This window comes from Euleptes europaea, chromosome 1 (assembly GCF_029931775.1).
Source record: "Euleptes europaea isolate rEulEur1 chromosome 1, rEulEur1.hap1, whole genome shotgun sequence".
Taxonomy (NCBI): Eukaryota; Metazoa; Chordata; class Lepidosauria; order Squamata; family Sphaerodactylidae; genus Euleptes; species Euleptes europaea.
In genome coordinates this window covers 114,250,055-114,268,417 of record NC_079312.1, presented here as the reverse complement: position 1 = coordinate 114,268,417, position 18,363 = coordinate 114,250,055, and the positions used below count along the sequence as shown (strand labels likewise).

Below are 18,363 nucleotides of genomic sequence, written 5' to 3'. Positions count from 1 at the left end.
AGAAGGAGGAGGAATACAGGGCAGGAAAAAAATACTAGACATTGCAGCTACCAGAGAACCCTTATGAGTAGATGGTGGATGGCAACTACTTCTCTTGTCTCTTTCATTTTTTGGATTTTACAGGATTTCTTTGCTGCATTCAACTCCAAGATGAGGCAAAATTGACATATGCACACACACACACACACACTTGCTCTGTCTCTCTCTCTCACACACATACACACTCATACACACAAGCTCACCGGATAAAAAGGCAGAAAGAGAGACTGCTGGATAGCAAGAGGGGGGAAACATCTACAGCTCCAGAAGCTTAAGTAGAGCTCAAACGCTTTTTTCCTTTCAGATCTTGGACACTGTTGAAGACGGCAAGATGAAGCTCCAGTGAAAAAATCTTGGGAGGGGGGGTTGTTTTGATTTGGGGGGGTTGTGTGTGTGTGTTTTTTAGTGTGGGTGATTTTTCTGCCCCCCTTTTTTTTTTGGTAGATTTCTCATTGTTTTTCCTCACCAGTGCAGTACTTTATTTGTGAGATGGGAGGGCATGTACTGATCTCATAAATCGTACAGGGAAAAAAATATTTTTTCTTCTTGCGAGTGCAAAAAATTTGCCAAGCTGCCCAGCACAGAAGAAGCCTGCATTTCAGCCACCAAACTGCATTGCAAATACTGAGACAGAGAACCTCGTTTGATGGCGTCTTTTCATTTTTTATTTCCATTTCAATTTCCTTCCCTTCTGGCTTTGAGAAGAGTGCTAGGGGCGAGGAATTGGTGCATTCGATTTCTTTAATTGCATTTTTCCCCCTCAGTGGGGAGGAGGTGCTGCTGTCGCTACGTTTAATTGTCCTCCCCCACTCCTCCTCCCAGGGGCAATGCATTTCTTTATTTTATTTTTTAAACTGAAACATTTTTAACTGATGGTGCATTGAATTTTTTTTCATTGCAGTTTTTTTTTTTTTTTTTTGTTAGGGGCAGTTTGGTGCATTGGTCTCTCTCCCCCCTGCATTTCAATTCTACAATTTTGGGGGGATTTTTGTTGTTGTTGTTCTTGTGGGGTGTGTCTCCCCCCCCCCATCATTGCAACCTTTTGGGCAGAGGGTGGAGGATTTCTCCGTCGCTTCCACCCCGCAAAGGGAGGCGAGTGTGACTATGTCCAGGATTTCTGCCGCTTTCCCCGGCCGTGCTCCAGCCTGAGTGCCCCCTCCCTCTGCTGCAAGCTCCCCTAGCAGCATCCTACAGCAGCCGATGGGATGTGATGAGCTTCTTCTCTCCGGCAGCATCCTCAGCGGCGTAACCCCCGGCCCTTTGCTCTTTGCAGGATGGCTCGGTTTGGAGATGAGGTGCCAGCCCGCTATGGGGCAGGAGGTTCAGGGGGAGCTGGCTCTGGAACAGCAAGCGGTGGAGGTGGCCGGGGTGCTGGGGGCGTCCGGCAAGGGGGGCCCCCGGGGGCCCAGAGGATATACAAACAGTCGATGGCCCAGCGAGCCCGTACCATGGCACTCTACAACCCCATTCCTGTTCGGCAGAGCTGCCTGACTGTCAACCGCTCCCTCTTCCTCTTCAGTGAGGACAACGTGGTGAGGAAATACGCCAAAAAGATCACCGAATGGCCATATCCTTTCTGTGGGGGGGGGGGAGGATCCCAAGGATCAGCACTTAGGCCTCAGCAGCACATCAAATGTGGGAAAGGGAGCATTAAAGCATGTGTCCCAGTTTGGTTCCTGCATGTTTGGCCTGCCTTATGCATGATGCCCCACCTGCACACACCTGTCCCCAGCATTCCTACCCAGAATTGCATATTCCTACCTTTAGTGTATCACATCTGTGTTGCTTCTGCATGTTTTTACCAGCTAGTCATTGTACCTCTTGCTAAGGCAAATTTATGGTCTACACAGATCTATCAAAAATCCCTTCTCAAATACATGGATGAAACTCTTGAGCCTAACAACAAATTGCATCCCAGCTCTGATCCATGCAGCTGTACTCCTTTTTTCTTCTGTCAAAAAATCTCTCTTTGCTCCTAATGCATTCTCCTCCCCCCTCCCCTTTTCTCCTGCATCTCTTACTTCTGAGTCTGTGAGCTTTCCATGTATGTCTCCGGGCTCCTATAATCTCCACTAATTTGTCTATTGCCTTACGGTGAATGATCCTACAGGCATGCTTCCCCTATGCAGGGGTCAGTATTCTCTCAAGAGCCCATGCATCTGCCGCTTTCTTCATTGCCTTCCTTCCATCCCCTTACCTGTGTTACCTATTATCTAGCTTCTCTCTGGAGCTGTTTGTCTTTCAATCCATGCAAAGGGTGGGATTGGGGGGAGGGCAGGACAGAGAGCATCAGTTTTCATTTTCCCAAATTGAGAGCTTTGGAGATTGCATTTGTTTGCCATGTCCTCATTTCCCCTTCCTCAGACGGGGCTGATAGATTTTGGGCAACCAGCAACCAGCTTGTTCCCTAGAGATGTGGTATGTAGAATAGGACTTCTTAGTATGATATCTGCTAGTTGTGCAAAAAATAAAAAAAATAGCACCGTTGTTAGCAAAGAATTGTCAGGCGGAGTTGAGATAAGCACCAACATCACCTTCCTTTCCAAAAGAGGTACATAGTGAACAGAAAGAGATCTAACAGAGGCCTTGTGAAGTGAATGTAGCCCATAACTAGAGTTGAAACTGTAGGGAATCAAGAAGAGTCAAAGATGTGAGTCGGGACCAAAACTATAGCCCATAGATTCAGAATTTCCTCTCCCCAGTTTTAATACCTAGTGCCAGGAAATATTGCTCCTGCTTATTTAAACTTTACAGGATTGGAGGAGTTCGTGAATTTAAATTCTCAAATGGGTCCAGAGAGCATAGACAGAGAGCAGTTCCCCTTGATGGGTAAGGTGGGGATAGTATAGAGGAAAGTATGGATTCAGCTACCCTTGCTGGGTCTTGCATATGGGATTTCCTCTGCTGGTGGAGAAAAATGCAAGATTTCCAGCTTCTGCATCCATCACTTCAACTTGGTATGTAAAAATCTTGCTGCTTCTTGTGACTATTTGTATAGCTAATCTTTATCTGAAGGAGCCACATGCTATTGGTTATAGAACTGTATTGCGTTTATCTGTCTTTGGATCTCCTGGTTTACATAAACCACAAACCTATTCCTTCCCTGCTGAGAAAAGTTTAGTGCTGAGAGCAAGAATATGATCTGAGAGCAAAATGTCTTCTCATGCCTGGAGAATCTTGGAATAAGGGTGTTGGGTGTGTGCATAAGGAAACATTGTTTTGGAATTACAGTTGTGTTTCCACAGCTAGCTTGCAATGGAATGGATAGGTGTTTGTTCAACTGGGTTGTCGGTTTGAGGGAGAACATTTACATTTTGCTCACATGGAGGTGAAGCCAAAGCAAGTCTACTGGGACCGATGAGTTTATCTGGTACAACTTAGATTACTCCAGTTTATTGCTGGTTCCTCCCCTGTCATAGAAAAACAGCTTGTAGGTGCTCCTTTTTACCTTGTGAGGGGTCTAGCTGTTTACCTAAAAAGGGAGATCACTGAGCATATGCAGTGTATGTTTTGATGTTAATAAAAACAGGTGCTAGGAAAATTGTATTATGGATGGGTAGATGTGTTATATAGATGAATGGAGTAACTGTTCAATTTCATTCCATCCAATGCAATTGGTTATAGATCCTGAGACTGAACTGAAGAATTATGTTAATTTCTTACATTTTTTCTCATGAATTTGCAATGTGTCTTATAATATAATTATATATAATATAATTTGGGATTTTGGTGGTGGTCAAAGTGAACATGACCCAATAGACGCAGTGTTGGGATTTTACTCTGTTTTGTCATCAGCCTAGCGATTGTCTCACTGGGTTGAGACAAATAACTGCCTTTTTGGTTTTCCACCTGTAAAATGGGACTAATAATGGGAAACGTCACAGGGTGAGGTTGTAAGTATAGCTAAGATAATAAATGTTCTGTATGCAATGGCCATAATCCAAAGCTCTGCCAGTATGTAGCACTTCTATCAAGCTATGGGATGTGGAACTCTGCAGGCACACAGGGTTGCCTCATTGGATCCCAGCCATTTTGAATGGAAATTGCAGCCATCATCAATATATAAAATAGCCAGCACTCAGCCTTCTCTCCCTTTGTTTCACTATGTTTCCAACATTCTTGCACAGTCTTCCCAACATTTCATCACCTTTTAGCACAAATGTCAGTAACTGGAGAACTCTTGGGCCAAATCTGGCCTTCTAAGAGATGCCACTTACCTCTCCCTGCCCCCCCCCAGCCAATCAAGATTCAAAACATGTGTGGAGGGGTGGTATATGTCGCAACAAGACATGGAAGCAGGAGAAATGCCAGCTGGGCCTTGGCTTACCATCATCTCCCCTTCCTTCCTTTATTTCCTCCAACCAAATAGTTGTTGACAGGTGTCTAGTATGGGACTCTGGGCAGGTGTATGTAGAGGAGGGGGTGGAACTATATGAAATGGGGCTATTCAGATCTGACTTGACATCTGTTAAGCTTTATAGGACAGAGGGAACAGGCTGCCCCATGGGACACAATTGAGAGGGGGCAAAAACTTCTCTTTTTAGGCACTGGGATCACTAGGGCAGGTTTAGCCTCCATCCTATTGCTATCCCTGAGTTAATGGCTTTACTGTTGCCTAAATCAATGAATGGCTGTCATTAATTATAGGGCTCTATGAGGAAAAGTAAAGCACTACACTTGGATACAGTATTGCGGTGGAGAAAACTGACAGTGTAGACCCAGTGTGGCTCAGTCACCATTAGCAAGCATTCCCAGAGGAGGGGATGGGGTATCCCATCATCTCACCCTCCTGACAGGATTTCAGGGGAGAAGGATCTTGTCCTTGACACTTCTGTGTCCCTTTCCCTCTGGCATCAAGAAGTAGATCCAGGAGAAGGGACACAATCCATCCCCCTTCTGAACACTGGTTGCTTCTGGGATAGGACTGTGTGTGTGAGGACTGGAATGGGCCTAGATTTGGAAAAAATAATGTTGGCCCCAGTCTACCCATGGCAGTGATGTTTGGTAGAGCAAGAATGCCGTACAGGTGTGAGCATGGTAAATATCTGTGTGGAAAGGACCAGAACTCCCTGTTGTTCCCTGCTCGCAAACTTGAGGGACCTTTATCTAATGAATAATAAAGGACACGTGCATTTCTTTAGAAATATTCTCACAATAAATATAAAGGCTGGTAATGATCGGGAGACTGATTTGACTCCCAAAAGCAGTTTCATCTGCAGGATTGTGTGTTTTTGATTCTGTCTTGATATTGGTGTGTATCAGATGGTTACCCTGTCTGGGATTTCTGCATGTTTTGTGTAATAACTGTATATATGAGTTGGGATTGTCTGTTAGAAGGAGCTTCTCCAAAGCTTTTAGAAAAATCAAATCCATGAATTTCAAGGTCTAACTAAGATTAGAACTACTTGTTTTGGAAAAGACATGCTGTATTCCTTGAGATCCTATGGTTTGTGCTGAAAAAGAGTGAAGGAAGGCTATAGGAACCTTTCTGATCATGCCATTATTGTCAGATAGAAATGTGGCTTGGAAGTGCCTTTTGCTGCTTCCCTGTCACCCTAAGGCTACCCATTGACCCATTGCTAGAGCTATAGGTTTAGGGAACTGTTAAAGCTTATATCTTCCCATCAACTGCCTTTCTGTCCATCCAATATTTATCCAGCCTTTCCTCCAAGAAGCTCAGAGTTCTTCTCATTTTGTCCTCACTATGTGAGGCAGGGGCGGATTGGCCTTTGTCACTGGGGTGAATCCCAGTGGGCTGATGGCCTGGGGGCCATCTCCCTACCCCCAAGGCCACCACAGCCCAAGTGATGAACAGCCCTCATAGCCACCACTGTGGTGAGCTGACAGCCCTCAACCCGTTTGGGGGGTGGGGGTGGAGGAGGTACGGCAGTGGCTCATAAATCAGCTGCACAGGCCCCGTTTGACCCTGTGCTGGTGTAAGTGCCCATTTAATCCATGATAAGGGGCACTTGCACCATCACGGGTGGCATCCACGCCAACGCCCGTATGCCACGCTGCAGCTCAGGGCTCAGACACAGGTGCTGCCTCCTGGCAGCATTCTAGTGGCGCAATTCCCCATGCCAGCATTCTGTGAGGTGTTCCCGGAGCATTCCTGGGGGCAGAGCTGCCTTTGGGTAGCTTCCTAACCCCTTTTACCCTGGGAATGATTCTTCCTGCAGCGGCATACTCCGACACCTTTTTAGGTGTCGTAGCCTCGCTGTTTTCAATGGGGGCATTTCCCTTCTTTTATATTTTTAATTCCTTTTATTTTATTTCCAGGAGCCAGGAAGCCTCTGTCGAGGCAGCATGGCTGTGCCACTCCCGGCTGCTGCCTAACTGCTCCTTCTTCAGGAATGGGCTGCCCCTGTCATTTAAAAATATTGATATGCTTCCTGCACTTTGGCGTATGTATTTAATGCAATGGAAGCATTTCCCAAGCCAAGTTGAAGCAGTTTAAGCTTTCAGCTCCATATCTGGTGTGAATGCAAAGGAAAAAAAAAAATGGTTGACTGCCTTGAATCTACAAGCAGAGGGCTCCCACTGCTGCTGCTGTTGAGAACACTGTGTGGAAACTGACCAGAATTTTGTTAGTTTCACAGAAATGAAGCTGAAAGTTGTCATGTTGCTGTCAATCTGATGCTTCTTTGAAAGGTCTCAGGATAGGAGTGAGACTATTTTCTTCTCTGGCATCAGTTAATGATCATTGACATCATTGGAGTGAGTGGCTGGTTTGTATGTTAGTGAATTGCTTCTCATGACTCCAAACTTAACATTGGACCATTACTGCTTGAACTATTTTGTTGTTAGATTGCTATCATCTGCTTGTTTGGTACATGAGAGGTAGATTGAATGAGCTGTTTGTTCACAGGCAGAAATTCTTCCAGGTCTCTTCTGACACAAATTCCTTGATTACCTTCAGCACAAATGTGTGCCTGCTCGATCATGTTTCATTAAGTACAAAGAGGAGGAGAATGAATTAAGTCAAGAAACAGAAGTTCAAGAGAAACTGGGCTTTAAAAATTATTATTATTACTATTAGAAGAAGAAGAAGAGTTGGTTTTTATATGCCGACTTTCTCTACCACTTAAGGGAGACTCAAACCGGCTTACAATCACCTTCCCTTCTCCTCCCCACAACAGGCACCCTGTGAGGTAGGTGAGGCTGAGAGAATGTGACTTGCCCAAGGTCACCCAGCTGGCTTCGTGTGTAGAAGTGGGGAAACGAATCCAGTTCACCTGATTAGCCTCCGCCACTCATGTGGAGGAGTGGGGAATCGAACCTGATTTGATTTCTATTACTATTACTATTCAGATTTATAACCCACCCTCATTCCCAGCCAAGGCCAGGCTCAGGGCAGGTAACAACCTTTAAAATACATAAAAACCACAGAACAATAATTAAAACCTCACATTAAAACCGTAAACCAAGTGGCATTAAAAGACAACCCAGATGCCACAGTGAACCAGGTTTCGGCAGGTCAATCCCCCACAGATGTCAAGAGTGGGGGGGGGGGGTTGGGGAGGCCAGTAATGATGGATAAACTTTTAAAATTTTGCCATAGTCTCCACTGGGAAAAGAGGCCTCTACAGCTCAGTCCTCTCCAACCTTGGTACTGTAGGGATGACAGCCTTTCCTATCTGCCTTGACTCGTTTAAATATTTCCGGGCATGATCTGTCACTTGCTGTGAGTGTTGTCGGTCATTCTTGGCTGCATCTCTTCAGTATATTGTAATCTGCGTAATTAAGAGTTTCATTGACCACAGATCAGAATCTAAGGGTATACACATTAAACAGTTTTGGTCTTCAAAGCTGTAGCACAGGAAGGGATGAATGGGTTTGTGATTTAGTGGGTAGGGCTTTTAATTCAATCTGTCTATGGCCCAGGTCTATACAAACTGTATATGGTGTGTCTAGGGAACCAGTTCCACTGCCTTAAACCTAACATCTTTGATTTGCAGTTACCTAGCAAATGTTAGCATATCCCAATGGAAGGGAAAGATTACATTATCGAAGGAGGACGGACCGGGCCTGTTGCGTCTCAAGCCAGACAAAAACCTTTCACGTCAGCAAATGTAAAGCTATTTGGAATTGAAATTTTTCCTAATGATGGTAGATCAAGGGTGATGTGTGTGAATCTGCCTCAGTTTCACACAGTCAACACAGTTAATATAACTATTGCTTGACTCTGCTGGCAGTGTGTTTAGCACATAACTGGGTTCATCAGCCTTCCATGAGCACTAGTCTTCAGTCTGAGTATGGCACAAAGTTACATAGGCTGCATATGCTGTGCTGAACATAAGAGCCACAGGACCAGTGAGAATTTAGGATGGCATAGAAATAAATGAAAACAAATAAATTTGGGCGTGGTGGAGGGTTCGAGATCTCTAGGAGGTTTAGAGGGCAAATCTGTGTAGAGTTACTTCTGTTTAAGCCCGTTGATCTCAGACTGGCTTCAGTATATATTTTCAACATGGATAGCCATGTTGGTCTGCAGTAGAACAATTAGATTCAAGTCCAGTGGCACTTTGGGGTTATAAACCTTTGAAAGTCCCATTGTCAAATACGAATAGGAATGGAGATCTCTTACATCCCAGTCAGAAGGTGGGAGGGGTGTTGTAAAGAAGGAACAAGGTTAAATGCATATTGTACTCTGATTGATTAGAGGAGAAATGCTTGAGGGCAAAAAATTAGCATCTGTAGTGAGATAAGAATCCTATGTCACTATTCAGTTCTGAGCTCTTGTTCTGAGCTCAAGTTCAAAAATTTCATGTTGTAATTTGCCCTTGAAGTTTCTTTGACAACTGCCATTCTTAGGTCAGCAATGGAATCACCTGGAAGAGTGAAATGTTCTTCTACTGGTTTTTGAATGTTGTGTTTAATGTTGGATTTTTGTTCATTTATTCTTTTGCTTAAGGACCGACGTGTTTGTCCAATGTAGAGAGTGGAAGGGCATTGCTGCCCTTTAATGGCATGTATAACGTTGGAAAATGAACGAGTGAATGAACCCGAGATGGTATAGCTGATGTTATTAGGCCTGGTGATTGTGTTGTCAGAGTGGAAGTGGGAACAAAGTTGGTATCTTGGTTTGTTGCAGGCCAAGGTCCCAGAGTCTGTCTCCATGTTAGGAAGGGCATTGCATTTGCTGTGCCACTCTAAAAGATGCATCCAGCAGCATGAGCTGCCAAGGCTCTGACCCAGTGCTGGGGAAACTACTTTTACTTATCATAGACCACCATAACAGTGATAAAAACAAATATAGTAAATAAAATCAGAATACAACCTATAATTAAATTACATTAAATAACATTACATTATCATCTTAAAATCTGAAATCTATCTAAAATCAAGATTAGTATTCATCCTTCATCTGTTGCTGTCACCATAGCATGTCTTATCCTTGACACCATAAAACATAATTTTGTCACAAGTTTAGTGATTTTTGGATCTTTATCTGAGAGGAGATACCTAACATAATTCCTCTGAGCAACCAGGTAGCTTTCTTAAAGGTTGGATCAGCTCACTTCAGATGTCACAATAAAACATGCAGTATAAAAGAACATGACCAATTGTTTCGATCTCATCTGAACTACGTGGACATATTCTCTGTTCAACTGGTATCTTGTAATATCTGCCCTCTAGTAAAGCTGAAGGGAGGGCATTAAAGCAGGTTCTAGAAAATGCCCAGTGATATTTGGGATAACAGTGCTGGGCAAAGACAGGTACCCTTAATAGGCAGTGAATTAGAGCAGCCCAGCCAGCAGCACCACAACAGACTTAATGGTGTGCAACCCTGTTTTGCCGCCCTCGGGCTTTTACCCCGCAGAGCTGCTTTTCAAAGGAGTGACAATGAGACCGAAGGGGACGGACGAGCCCCGACTTCCTCTTCGCTCTCCCCGTTGATTGGCTTGTGAAGGTTATGAAACCCTCAAACGGGGTGTACGTGTGCGTGTGCAAGCGATCTTTGCCATAATAAGTCACTCCTTTGAGTGACTATTCTTGCTTGCCACAGTCACATGTAAATCAGTCCTCACATTGGGAAGAGGGTTGGAGGGTGTGTGTGGATGGTTTAAAAACACACTTGCCCAGTGCCCTGATCCTGATCTAATTTTGGTTCCCCCATGTGCTATTTACCGAAGTCTCAGAAGATGGAAGTTCTGATTGCAGATCTCCAGCATCTCAGTCTGACCTTCCTTTAGGACCCAACAACAAGTGCAACCCACCTCCCACTGAAGTCAGTAGCAAAACAGTAATTTATGTTATCCAAGTTGAATTGGATCAACTATGTGAGTGTCGGTTGGGTTCCCCCACCCCTTAGTATGCATCTTTTCCCCACTTAAAAACACTGGCTTGTAGCCAGCAGCTGTTTCCCACCCATCCCTATTAGCACAAACCCAGGGACTAGCCTGATGCAACCCCCTTACTGATGAACCGGGTTGGTTTCCCCACTCCTACACATGAAACCAGCTGGGTGACCTTGGGCTAGTCACAGCTCTCTTAGAGCTCTCTCAGCCCCTACCTACCTCACAGGGTGTCTGTTGTGGGGAGGGGAAGGGAAGGTGATTGTAAGCCGGTTTGATTCTTCCTTAAGTGGTAGAGAAAGTCGGCATATAAAAACCAACTCTTCTTCTTCTTCTGACTTAAGTAACCTTATCACAGGACCAAACATGCCATCATTTACTTCCTCATCATCTTACACGCTGTATGTCATTTTGCCATTTACCTTATCCAAACTGAACACAAGAGTATAAATGGTCCCATATTAAGAATCAAAATGGAGACACCTAAAAATCAGTGGCTGAGCGTTCCAACACATTTGGCCTTCTAGGAAGAAGAATTTATTGAAGTAAATTTCTAGCCCATCTTTCGACCAAACCTTCAGAGGATGGGGGGAGGTTTGATTAACTGTTGGATGCCTTTTTTTCTCTCTAGAAGGCCAAACATGTAACCTGACACCATCATTATTTTGCATACCTGTTCAGCATACTACACAGGATGCTTACAAGAGGCCTTAAGATGATGGCCCACCATGTCCTTTTTCGTTTCTTAACATCCAACCTGAGGAAGAAATCTGGAAAAGTTGCACACTGTTTTATGTTCTTTTGGCTGATCCTAATAAAAGGCATGATGATGTGTCTTTTGTTTTTTGGTACTGAAATTTAGTGTTAACACCAGGCCTTCTGGCCTTTCTTTCCCTTGCTGCTTTTGTTGTTTATAGTTTTGAACGTGAAAAGGCCTTTGTCTTATAAAAAACGTACGTTGCAATATGTTTGATACTCTTGAGGTACCACAAGATGGTTTGCTACTTCTTCTTTTTGAGACCATCCCAATCTTTTAACGAAGATCTTTGTGAGACCCTGTGGTGAAAACTAACTGCTCCTCTCCTCAGCTTTGCCGAGTAGATCGTCCTTGATGAGATGTTTGTAAACACTGCCAATAATTTCAGTATGTTGTTGAGGTAACTTTTCTTGACAGAAATGATGCTAATGTTATTGTAACATATTTCTGTGAGAGTCTAATAGTTCTTTTATTTCTTGTGGTATATACCTGTTTTCCAAATATGGAAGTTAGATTTACTGGACTGTCATGTCCAAGATTACTTCTAGTGCTTTCTTTTGAAAAATCTTATGTTTATATTAGCTCTTTTCTAGCCATCTTTTTAAAAGTCTGATTTTAGTGGTATTTGACATACCTTGGTTAGTTCCTTCAAAACTCTTGGCTGGCTGCCGTATTGTCCTTCAAACAGTTTTCTGTTTATCAATTTAAACTTTTAATGACACATCAATTTGTGATGTTTTTTTTTAATCTTCCTTCAGATTTATTGCCCTTATCCGAACTACAGTTTCTGAAGGCAAATCTGCACGGCAATTAAACTTCCTTCCGTTTGATGCAGTATTCATTCACTGCATTAGATTTGCTGCTGTGATTATATGAATTAGGTCATGAGCTCCTCGAAAGTTGAATCACATCCTGTGTCCATTCAGTAAGGGTTATTCTAGGGTAGCCTGCCCCTTGAAACGACTTGCCATGATTTTTCAGTTTCTGTCTAAATCCTTCTTCATTCCACAGAAAATTATGCAACTGCGTAGCCCTTCTACTTTTCTGTATTTATTTCTCTTAGCAGAGAGTACTGATGCTGCACTTTTACAGTTGTGAAAAAATTAAAGGAAATTAAAGGAAAGGGGAAAGAGATCCAGCAGCTGGGCAAAGAATTAACGTTTCTGTCCAAAAGCAACGGATTGCATCACGACAGCTGACTATGCCAAATAGGGTTGCCAACCTCCAGGTACTAGCTAGAAATCTCCCGCTATTACAACTGATCTCCAGCCGATAGAGATCAGTTCACCTGGAGAAAGTCTCTCCCCTCCCCAAACCCTGCCCTCCTCAGGCTCCGCCCCAAAGACCTGCCACTGATGGCGAAGAGGGACCTGGCAACCCTAATGCCAAACTCGCACTGGCTCCTGGAGGTTTACATTGAGGATTAACAGTAGGCCGCTGCAAGTTGGATGTGAATTACACATGATAAACACGCTGGATGTACACTAGTTTTGAGAAACAGGTTGTACAGACATGTTGAAAGCTAGTTGCTTCACCATCTACACATAAGTTTCATAAAGCTTGCCTTCCATGGCTTTGATGTCACTGATTCTTCCTCATATACCTTGATGATTTAATACAGGGGTGTCAAACTCAATTGTTACGAGGGCCGGATATGACAAAAATGTCACTTGGTCAGGCTGGGACATTCTTCGCCAGCCCAGATCAAGAGTGTGTGTGTGTGTGTGTGTCTGCCTCGGCTGCCTCCCGGGCCAGATAAGAGCTCTCAGGGGGCTGAATCCAGCCGTCTGGCCTTATGTTTGACACCCCGATCTAATGGTTCCACCAGATTCCAACCTGACATCCTATTTCTGTAGTGCAATCCTAAACAGAGTTACACCCTTCTAAGCCCATTGATTTCATTAGACTGCATGCCTAATGCAGTTAAATTTAGGAAAAAAACGTCTTATGGTTAGCTTTTCTGTCTTTGGCTCTTTAAATGTCCCCTGGTGTGTCTTACTCCAGTTCTGCATTTACCTTGCCAGAGGTGAGACTCCTGAGCTATTCTGGGATTCAGATTGCAGGATTTCAGTGGTCACTTCTGACTTAAGTATCAACATATTCTCTCAAATGGCTGTTTCAGTTTTGCAAATCCTTGGCTCCATTCTTATGAACAGAAGTGAAAAGTATTATATGCTTTTGTTGAGGTCATTGAGGAACATGTGCTACAATTCCACCCTTTGTTTTATTAACGTTGTGTGGAACTACATATTACAAGCTGTTTTGTGGTTTGGTGGGGGCTGCAATTTGGAAGGGTAGACTAGTGCAGGAAGAGGATCTATTTAACACTTTCTTGTGTATTTTTTTCCTGCTGGGAAATGCTGCTTTTTACCCTTGCAAGAGACAATTTACACGCACAACAGTAACTTTCATGCACTCACTCAAAGTTATATATCTATATAACTTATATAAAATCATAAAAAACTACTGTTAATCAGCAAACATTGAGTACATGTGCAGCAAATAATGCCCACTGGGGCCATTTCTGTTTGGGGAAATAGTGCAGGGGGGAGGCAGGAGCCCTCCTCCTCCATATCATGGTCCCAATACAAATTAGCCCCTGCAGTGCTTTGGAATTGAACTCCCCATGGGGAACTTGCAGCCGGTATCCTGATACGAGCCTCCCATGGTAATTATGTAATAGATGTAATGTGTAGTTTGGACCCCAGGCAGAGGTCTTCCACATCACCTTCTACCTCATCCTGTATACTAGTGATGGTGGGGGTGGAATTGGGACCTCTTGGAACAAAACAGAGACCTCCCACTGAGCCACAGCCCTTCCCTGAGCAAACTATTCAAGAACAGGATAAAGAAGGATATACCGTTTTAGGTTAAAGTAGGCTTGATGGCCATCTGTCAGCAATGCAGATCATGGCAGATGATGAGAGGGAGGGCATCTTGGCCATCTTCTGGCCATGGAGTAGGGGGTTACTGGGGGTGTGTTGGGGGGAGGTAGTTGTGAATTTTCTGCATTGTGCAGGGAGTTGGACTAGATGACCCTGGTGGTCCCTTCCAACTCTATGATTCTATGATCCTTGTTAAAATGAGAGTGTGAACCAGTCAGGTTGTATAAATGGTATGATCCGTTCCCCAAACCAGTGTTGCCACATGGCACTTTTTAATAGAAGTTATGGGCATGAACCTTGGGAGCAGTTCTGTTGCTGGAGTTCTAACCTATAAATTAGACCTAAAAGGGGATCTGGTCAGCTGTGACTTGATGGCACTTTCCACCATCAAGTGAGGGGAGAAATTGTTTCATGGAAAGATTGCCCTCCACCGCTTTGTTAGGTGCCAACATATGGATGATTGCTTATTCACTGGGAAGCAGCTTCAGCGTATGCTTTGCATTACAACCATTTTATGCTTTCAAGGAATTAAGGGAAAAGGCAAAGGAAGAGTCTGAATGTTCTGTTACGATTGTACTATATAAGAACATAATTTGCCTTGTGAGGAAGATGTGTGGGATAGCTTATTGTTCATAAAGAGTGAATGGACAAAACAGAAGTAAGCCACACATCTAGGGTTGCCATCCTCCAGGTAGTGGCTGGAGATCTCCCGCTATTACAACTGATCTCCAGGTGATAGAGGTCAGTTCACCTGGAGAAAATGGCCACTTCGGCCATTCCTTTCCCTTCTCCCTTAGAAGCTCCTTGATCCATTGATCTTGAGCAGCATAAATCTAATGTTTGAGGGATATAAGGACTGAAATAAATCTTGCCACTGACAGTGTAGCCTTGGGATCCCTGTCACTTAATAAAAAAGGCATTACGTCAGACACAGAGGCATTAGATTTATATGTTAAAAGGGGAGAGATATAACGTGATCGAAGTTCCTCATAAAAGCGGCATTCCAAAAGGCCATGAGCTAATGTATCAATAGAGCCAGAAGAGCAAGGACAGGTCCTGTCTGGGTATGGTATATTCAGAATTCTGCCCTGCATAACCATAGAGGGGTTAGCATTCAGTCTAGCTAAACAGAAGGCTCTAGAAAGACGAGGAATAGGAGTTGTCAAATAATAAGTATAAGTGGGCAAACCGCGTGGTGGTGGTATTCTGAAAAACGGAGATGAACAAACGCGGCAAGCACGAAAAGTGGTGCTGTTATAATCAAGCTCTTTAATGCGCTTTTTAATTTTGGTGAAAGCTTCAGTTTTCCCAAGATCTAATATATCCTGCGAGAAGCCCAGCAATGACAATTTCTCATCTAAGATTTTTTGCCATGAGGATTTAAACATTTTGGCCATTGGACTCTTTATCATTGAAGTCCCTCCCCTCTCCAAACCCTGCCCTCCTCAGGCTCCACCCCCAAAATCTCCGGGTAACACCCAACCTGGAGCTGGTAACCCTACACACATCCAACCAGCCTCCACAGAGGCATATAATGCTTTTTCCCCTTTGTTGTCTAAGGCACAATTAAATTCTTCAAGGCATCTGGTCCATTGGTCCATTGGTCCTTGGTTACAAGTCAGCAAAGAGGAGGGCTTATTTTTAAGTACTGCAAAAAAAAAGTAGATAAATATAACAGTTATATGTCATTTTCCTTGACCTCAGAGTACAATGTATTGCTGCTTGATTCTCTCCCTGCCTCCCCCCACACTCTATTTTAAATTTGTATAAAATAGAACAATAGCTCTTTTTTCTGGGAGAAATTGCATCTCTGGATACATTTCCATATTGATGTCACCAAGTTCAGTCTGAAGAAGATGCGAGCTAGGTGACCAGTCATGGTCTACAGACATATTCTATATCTGGAGAAAGAATCTCCTATGTTGAGAATACTGGCCATACTCCACTACCTGACTGTGTATAAATATTGAATTTATTGGGTGAATTTCAGCTCCAAAATTGAACACATGATGCTGCCTTATACTGAATCAGACCCTTGGTCCATCAAAGTCAGTATTGTCTACTCAGACCACTAGCGGCTCTCCCAGGTCTCAGGCAGAGGTCTTTCACATCACTTACTTGCCTGATCCCTTTAACTGGAGAAGCCAGGGATTGAACCTGGGACCTTCTGCATGCCAAGCAGATGCTCTACCACTGAGCCACGGGTCCCTCCCCCATTACAATGATTTATCTCATTATAGTGATCTATCTACTAGGCACGTTAAAATCTTAGCTTTCTTTTGTTAAAACAAAGAGTATTTAATACCTTTTGTTGCAGAGATAATGCCTTTCTTATATCTGTGCAATGAGAGAGGATAGAGACTTACTTTTAAAAAATGAAAGCTGGAAATTCTGAGGACCTAATAATTAGATCTATATAACATAACAGTTTAGTGATCTTGCAGCTGGGGGAGGATGGCTGCCTCAGGGGACTGGGACTGGAAATGGTGCCAGTGAGGGTGGGGCTTGGCAAGATCCAGACCAGGGGTGTCAAACTCATTTGTTACGAGGACCTGATATGACATAGATGTCACTTGGTTGGGCTGGGCCATGCCTCACTAGCCCAGATTGGGACTAAGGGGAGGTGGCCGACTTGGCTGGCTCTCAGGTAGGCTTGCCAATTGCCCATTGGAGGCAGGCAAAAGTCTGCCAATCCTCTGGGCTGCCCATTGATCAGCTGAGAGTCAGTGGCCAAAAGACAGCCAGGGGAGGTGGAGGCATGCAATGCACATGTGCGCGACCCATGCGATGCACCAGCGTTGCTTCCGGGTTTACCATAGAGTTTCAGTGGAGATTGCTAGAGTGCCCAGGTCACTTCTGGGTCCCTATCCACACCCCCCCCACAAAGCTCCCACTGTTGGAGCAAAGGGACCTGGCAACCCTACTCGCAGGATGGATAAGAGCTCTCAAGGGGCCGGATCTGGCCTGCGGGCCGTATGTTTGACTCCCCGATTCCTATTCACATGGTAGTTACCACAGCTTTGCTGTGATCTTTCCAAAAAGATTGTAGTAAAGATGGTTTTTTGGGGAGGAGGGGAATCACAGAATAGCTGGAGAAAAGATGGAAGGTGAGTGGAGGTGCAAAAAACCCACTTCCCTGTAGCTCATAATCTATACCAAATAGCTGGTGTCTAATTCTGTCATAAGGCTTTTACTTTCTGGGATCAGGCAAGGACTGCAGACTGGATTGGCTTTGAAAGCAAGGTCCATGCCCGGTTAGAGATAAGAAAGCTTTATGCAATTTTTTTAAGTGCCCCCTTGGAAGTCTAGTATTGGCTCTTACCTCCACACACACACAGAAGCTGCTGCTTTCATATTCTTTGCCCTACCACACATAGTTGCTCTAAAATATATATAGTATAGTATAGATAGGAGGGAGAATATACCAGAGATAACATTGTGAGGAGTCTGAATCAGGCTAAGCCAAAGTTGGAAAGGTGGCTAGGGTAGCCTGATAGCGATGGGTGACTTCAGAAAGGCTCATAATTGTTGAAGAAATAGTTTGACTAGGATCATCGTTACACTTGAGGATTCGATCAGCTTTGTTTTGATGTGGATTTAGCAAAACGTCCACTGGCTGCAGTGTGCATTTGATGTTGCTTTTCATTTCTCTCTTGCAATTACACAGTTCATCAGAAGTGACACAAAAAGCATACTGAAGGCTCAAATCCACTTCTTAATGATACATGTGAAACTGCCTAAAGTGTAGGCTGTCTAAAAAGTCTACTTAGCTTGGGGACAACTCTCTTGTTACAGACAACTGGGATATAACTAGGGACTTATACCTTTTGGATGTGGGTTTAAGAAGGACTGGGTCCTGATGGTAGCTGCCCATTCCCCCTCCCCCAACTGTTTTGGTTCTGTCACTTTCAGTTATTTATTATTCTGTGAATTTTCATGCTGCCTCTCCAGATACTTTCTCGAGGCTGCTAAGAAAAAGAAGAGATAAAACAATATATAAACATGAAGACAATAAACATTCAATAAAACTACTCCCCTGCAGTAAAATCATAAACATTTATTTTAAAAAAACAACAACAAAAATGAAGCCAGTAAAACAAAGAGCGTAAATCACATCTTGGGAGCATGAACCCAAAACATAAAGAAGAAAAAGAGTTGATTTTTATATGCTGACTTCCTCTTCCCCTTAAGGAAGAATCAAACTGCCTTACAATCACCTTCCCCTCTCCACAACAGATACCCTGTGAGGTAGGTGGGCTGAGAGAGTGTGATTAGCCCAAGGTCACCCAGCTGGCTTCATGTGTAGGAGTGGGGAAACAAATCCAGTTCAACAGATTAGTGTCCGCTGCTCATGTGGAGGAGAGGGGATTTAAACCCGGTTCTC

The 18,363-nt window shown here is 43.8% G+C and overlaps 1 protein-coding gene across 1 annotated transcript in view; it reads left to right on the top strand.

Annotated features, from left to right (window-relative positions):
* Positions 1–1,077: 1,077 nt before the first annotated feature.
* The window catches only part of CACNA1A (calcium voltage-gated channel subunit alpha1 A), a 259,565-nt gene continuing 242,279 nt past the window's right edge, over positions 1,078–18,363 (top strand). Inside the window, exon 1 of the mRNA XM_056867234.1 lies at positions 1,078–1,606. Coding sequence (XP_056723212.1) covers positions 1,314–1,606 — 293 coding nt within the window. The 5' untranslated portion in view covers positions 1,078–1,313. The remainder of the gene's footprint in view (positions 1,607–18,363) is intronic.